The sequence below is a fragment of the Oncorhynchus mykiss genome, chromosome 2, assembly GCF_013265735.2.
Source record: "Oncorhynchus mykiss isolate Arlee chromosome 2, USDA_OmykA_1.1, whole genome shotgun sequence".
NCBI classification, from domain to species: Eukaryota; Metazoa; Chordata; class Actinopteri; order Salmoniformes; family Salmonidae; genus Oncorhynchus; species Oncorhynchus mykiss.
In genome coordinates, this window is record NC_048566.1 from 42,378,340 (window position 1) to 42,384,348 (window position 6,009).

Here is a 6,009-nt window from a genome sequence, read left to right on the forward strand (position 1 = left end):
CAGAGCTCTGTCTGGAATCCCCACTGTCCTGACCTATAGGCATGCATATATTCATGATGTATGACATGACTGACCGAATCTCAGTTTACTTCGTAAATTGACTGAATTGATCCCAACCCTTGTTTATTATACATGAACTGAAAGATAGACATGAGTCTGAATGAGAGTCGTAGCTCTCATAGTTCAACAAGACAGGTAGTCTGTCATGGGATGAACAACTGTAGATGTTATGCATTTAATTAAGGGTTTCACCAGATGCTGCCAGGGTGTGGGTGAGTTTGAGCCTGGTTGTCTACCAGTCCTTTGAGTCCGTTGTTGTATTGACACAGGCTACTGTATTGCATTTATTTCAACAGAGAACTGCCACAGTCTTAGCCCTGTCATGGTCCACATGTGGTTGGCGACTGAAGAACTACCCAGAGATTGTCAGTCAATTCTTTGTGGGTGTTTGTGGAGTCAATTCTGTTTGATCAATGATAAGAATAACTCTGCACAGTGCGCACACAATTACACCAGAAGCTGGTATTGTGTCCATGCTTCTGTCATTGTATGACCTTTTCCAGAACTGTCTGTCTTGAAAAGGTCATTCTGACCACAGGGTTGACGCAATAAAAGATGAAGAGGGAATTGTTTATAGAAGTAATCCTTATTTGATCAACTAAATGATGAGGCTTTCATGCAGGCAGAAAGACAGACATGCATGCAGTGGTGGTACCTGTTGATATTCACTTTATAGGGTTCTGGTAAAGTCACTAACTCCATGGAGCCTTTGGCAAGCTGGATGTACGTTTGTCACCAACTCTGTAGACCAGCATTGAGTCAACACTGCCCTCTAGTGACCAGAACACATAGCACTTGTCTCCACTGAAACCCCATCAAGCTTATTTCCCTTAAGTGGGTGAGGGTGGAGAAGTCCAGAATCCTTGGCTCTTGTAGATAGTCTTTGTGTCTGTGTTTGAATTCCTCTATGTATTTATTTCAGAGATTATCAAAGAGAACATTCAGTTGCATGTGTAGAAACAAGCTCCATCATAATCTGTCTTCCAACTATCTCTCTTCCACCCTCAGGGAAGAGACCACCTGACCCATGAGAAGGAGAGGTTTGCCCACGAACACAAGCAGATGAGGAACCTGGTAGATGTGGTACATGAGCTCAAACCCACAGCCATCATAGGTAATACACCAATTAGCTCACTGGGGAGGCAGGGAGGGGGTCAATTGGATTTTAATTGAACCTTTATTTATAAATCAAATCTAATTTTATTGGTCACATACACGTGATTAGCAGATGTTATTGTGGGTGTAGTGAAATGCTTGTGCTTCTAGCTCCGACAGTGCAGTAATGTCTAACAAGTAATAATCAAACAAATTCCATAGCATATACCCAATACACACAAATCTAAGTAGAAATGAATTAAGACTATATACATATGGACGAGCAATGTCAGAGCGGAACGGACTAAGATACACTAGAATAGTATAGAAAACAGTATATACATATGAGATGAGTAATGCACGATATGTAAACATTATTAAGTGAATGCGATACACTAGAATAGTATAGAAAACAGTATATACATATGAGATGAGTAATGATATGTAAACATTATTAAGTGAATGAGATACAGTAGAATAGCATAGAAAACAGTATATACATATGAGATGAGTAATGATATGTAAACATTATTAAGTGAATGAGAGACCGTAGAATAGTATAGACAACAGTATACAGGTTACAATTCAATACAATCCAGTAAATCACTGAGATTTATTGAAATTCCAATTACCCAATATCTCTCCAGGTGGATAGATGTTTTACCACCCCTGGGTTAGAGTTTGTAGTGGTCTGCATGGTTAATGTGTTCTCTCGTGGGTCTTATTCATTAGGATACACCGTAGCAAAACATTTTGCAATGGAAAACGAAAGTGAGCATTTCGTATTGGATTTAAGTTCAGGTAGTCCCTCCCTATTTCAGTCTGTTTTCTTCCTTTTGGAGCCTAATGAATACGTTCCTGCTCTCTAGGTGTGGCAGCCATCTCTGGAGCTTTCACGGAGGAAATCATCAGGGACATGGCCTCGTTTAACGAGAGGCCGATCATCTTCGCCCTTAGCAACCCCACCAGCAAGGCAGAGTGCACTGCCGAGCAGTGCTACACCATCACAGAGGTACCGGAGTGGGTCTGAAGTGTCTGTGTACTTCAACACTTGATCAGTTCCATGCTTGAACAGTATGTATACTGAAGTTAGTAGAAGTGAATGCATTGTGTTTACTGGTTAAATTGATGGCTGAGACTGCGCGAACGACTCAAACCACTGACTTCCTGTCCCGTCCACCTGGACGCCTCTTCCCCAGAGCTAAACAAAGGAATCACGTTCTGCTCAAGTGTTACTTGGGTTTCTTCTGCCTCATATTTCTGAACAGCTGAAATAAAAACCCTGTGGCGATTTAAACTAACGTTCCAAAAATATATATATTTTGTAGGTTAATTTAGGATGGAGGCTACAACCCTCTCTGTCTGTTGTAACTTAAGATATTGCCGTAGCATAAACATAAGCAGGACACAGTCTAAACAGTCTGCATTTTAACCTCAAAACTGTTATTTCGCTTTTCATTGGTCAACACCACACAATATGACTGACAGCAGAATTTAAATTTGCCAGTATTCCACCTCTGGGCAGCCGAAAGTCCTGCGTTTTCGCCAGAGTACTGTCGCTTCTAATCCCGCACATGCTACAGAAGGTTCAGTTGTTTAGAGATCGGGAAGAGGGGGCCAGAGAGAGGTCCAGAGAATTCGGCCCTGCAGCCAATCCATAAATTGATTAAGAGCACATATTGTACTTACTACAATGACCCTGGGGGAAAGTTAATTTATAGAGGAGAGAGGTTGAGTCCGTGTGTATGTACAGTATATGCACAGTAATATATTTTCCTGTGTTGACACCCTCGACACTTGTTTGGTCCAGGGGCGGGGCATCTTTGCCAGTGGCAGTCCATTTGACCCCGTGACCCTCCCTGATGGGCGGACGTTCTTCCCTGGCCAGGGCAACAATGCGTACGTGTTCCCAGGAGTCGGCCTGGGCGTCACCGCCTGTGCAATCCGACACATCACAGATGAGATCTTCCTCACCACCGCAGAGGTAAACCACACACACACACACACACATGCATCCATCCAATTATCAGTTAATTTACTTTCAAATAGCTTTGTGACAGAGCACTCGTTATAATATAATCTTAATACACACACACACACACCCTCTAACTCTCACTTCTTCTCTTCTTCTTCTTTGTCTCTTTTTCAACACACTCTCTTCCATTCTCTCTATCACTTCCTATTCAACTCCCTCTCTATCGCTCTCCTTTTGTATATTTCTTCTTCTCCTTCTCTATTCATGTATTTTCTCCAACTCAATATCTCTCTTTCACTTTCCGTATTGCTTTCTCTATTTTTTTCAACTCAATCTCGCTATAAATGTTCCCCCATGTCTCACCCTCTTTTTTTCTCCCCTCTTCATCTTCACTCCTTCCTGGAGACCCTACCTGAAAACGACTACAGTTTACTATCGAATACTACAGTACTTACTATATCATTCTATAGTAAACTGTAGTATACTGTAGAATACTACAGTAAACACTACAGTATTATCCGCAAAAAAAACACTAGTACACTGTAGCAAAAACACTTTTTAACTACAGTAAATGCTACAGTATCCGATGTGCATATACCTTGCCCATCCCCCTCCCCCATATCGCAATTTGTGCCACCCAGGAGTGAGAAACCTACATGCCAGGTATAGACCTCAGTTATATAGAAAAGAGCAGAATCTCAGAACTATCTGTTCAGACCCCAGTCCTATTTCCTTACAGGTTATGTACAACCTACTGGAGAAAACTAAATTTCTCCAGTAGGTTTCCTGAAGGAGAAAGACTCCACTTCTATGTCAAATATAATAAAATACTATAGGAAATACTACAGTAATGTCCACAAAAACACTACATTAATTACTATAGTATATACTAGTTATTTTACAACAGTATTTATACTATAGTTAACTGTAAATACTACAGTATCCTACTGTAAATACTTTACACTTTACACAGTATTCACTGAAGTCTACAAAAACACTACATTGAATACTACACTAAAGTCTGCAAAAAAACACTACAGTGAAAATCACTTAAAAATGTCCTCATGTCTGTCCCCAGCTCAGTGGCATGGCAAATATAATAATATCCCTGTGAGCCCAGTCAATAAACCATCAGGGAAAAAATGCCCAAACTGATAACCTCTCATTGGCTTTCGCACAAGAACAGCCTATCAACTCGCTTTGCTCTGTGCTGCCTGGCTCTGCAGACATGGGAGACGATTAAAGCTTCACGGTGATACATAAGTGGAGGTGCATTACTGCATGACAATTTCATATTTTATTTGATACTGTCATCATGGGCCTCAGGCATATGAGAGCCACACTCAGCCTCAGGTAGACTGAGGATGGAGGATGGTTACGCAACAGCAGGAGGGGGAGGGTGTGATGAATGTCAAGTCTTAGCTACATTATCTACACTGATTGCCAGCCATTATACCCTCATGCCCACCCTACCGGTATATCATATCGAAATCTAATCAAATTGAACTTGATTTGAAATGCATTCCAACGTCTCAATACTCTTTACAGTAAAATGTGTGTCTGTTAAGGTATGCCAAATATCTGCTTGTGACTGTGTGTGCATAACTCATCCATTTGGTTGCTCTCTGACAGACCATTGCTGACCTGGTGACAGAGAAGGATCTGTCAGAGGGAAGACTGTACCCTCCCCTGAACACCATCAGAGATGTCTCTCTCAAGCTGGCCGTGAAGGTGAGAGCACACACACATCTGCACGCACACACACACACACACACACAAACAAACATGTCCTTAGGTCTTCATGCTTCCATACCCTCAATCGGTCTTCACACTTACACTGAGTATACCAAACATTAGGAACACCTTCCTAATATCGAGTTGTCTTGCCCATTCACCCTCTGAATGGCACACATACAAAATCCTTCTTTAACCTGTCTCATCCTCTTCATCTACACTGATTTGAAGTGGAGTTAACATGTTCGGGGATCATAGCCTTGCCCAGGATTCACTTGGTCATGGATGTCATGGAAAGAGCAGGTTTTCTTAATGTTTTGTATACTACTCAGTCTATACCTATGAACTATCGTGTGTGTGTGTTTGCGTGTCTTACAGATCGTGGAGTTTGCCTATGAGCACAAGTTGGCGACGCTGTACCCGGAGCCTGAGGATAAGGAGGCTTTTGTGCGCTCCCTGATCTACAGCCCTGACTATGACGAGTTTGCTGTGGACTCTTACCGCTGGCCAGAGGACGCCATGACCATCCAGTCATGCAAACTGTGACGTGGTGGAGAGACTGAGGGCTAGGGACATGGGGCACAAAGGAGAAGTGATCCAGGATGGGAGTGAAGGAGACTACAAAAGTGCAATTTCATTAAGACAATGGTGATTGTAATTTTAATGTGAAAGAGAAAATATCTTAATGAATGTGATAGATACGAGCCGAAATAGACATGATCAAATAAAATGGTTTAAATGATTGTTTACTTCATATCTGCTGTCATTGTGTTTGTTTGTGTGTCTACAGTACTTTTAGGGGTTTCTTGGGTAAGGTTTGGGCATTACCATTGTTTGCTCCCATGACCCTGTCATACTAAGAGGGAAAAAACAATCTTTAAAGCTAACAGAAAATGTGTGTATAAAACATATACAGTGCCTTGCGAAAGTATTCGGCCCCCTTGAACTTTGCGACCTTTTCCCACATTTCAGGCTTCAAACATAAAGATATAAAACTGTATTTTTTTGTGAATAATCAACAACAAGTGGGACACAATCATGAAGTGGAACGACATTTATTGGATATTTCAAACTTTTTTAACAAATCAAAAACTGAAAAATTGGGCGTGCAAAATTATTCAGCCCCCTTAAGTTAATACTTTGTA

The 6,009-nt window shown here is 41.4% G+C and overlaps 1 protein-coding gene across 1 annotated transcript in view; it reads left to right on the plus strand.

Moving 5' to 3' along the window:
- LOC110489963 (NADP-dependent malic enzyme) overlaps window positions 1-5,618 on the plus strand; it is a 132,021-nt gene extending 126,403 nt beyond the window's left edge. Inside the window, exons 10-14 of the mRNA XM_021563003.2 lie at window positions 1,069-1,174; window positions 2,025-2,167; window positions 2,966-3,139; window positions 4,763-4,861; window positions 5,243-5,618. Coding sequence (XP_021418678.2) covers window positions 1,069-1,174; window positions 2,025-2,167; window positions 2,966-3,139; window positions 4,763-4,861; window positions 5,243-5,410 — 690 coding nt within the window. The 3' untranslated portion in view covers window positions 5,411-5,618. The remainder of the gene's footprint in view (window positions 1-1,068; window positions 1,175-2,024; window positions 2,168-2,965; window positions 3,140-4,762; window positions 4,862-5,242) is intronic.
- The last annotated feature ends 391 nt before the right edge of the window (window positions 5,619-6,009 follow it).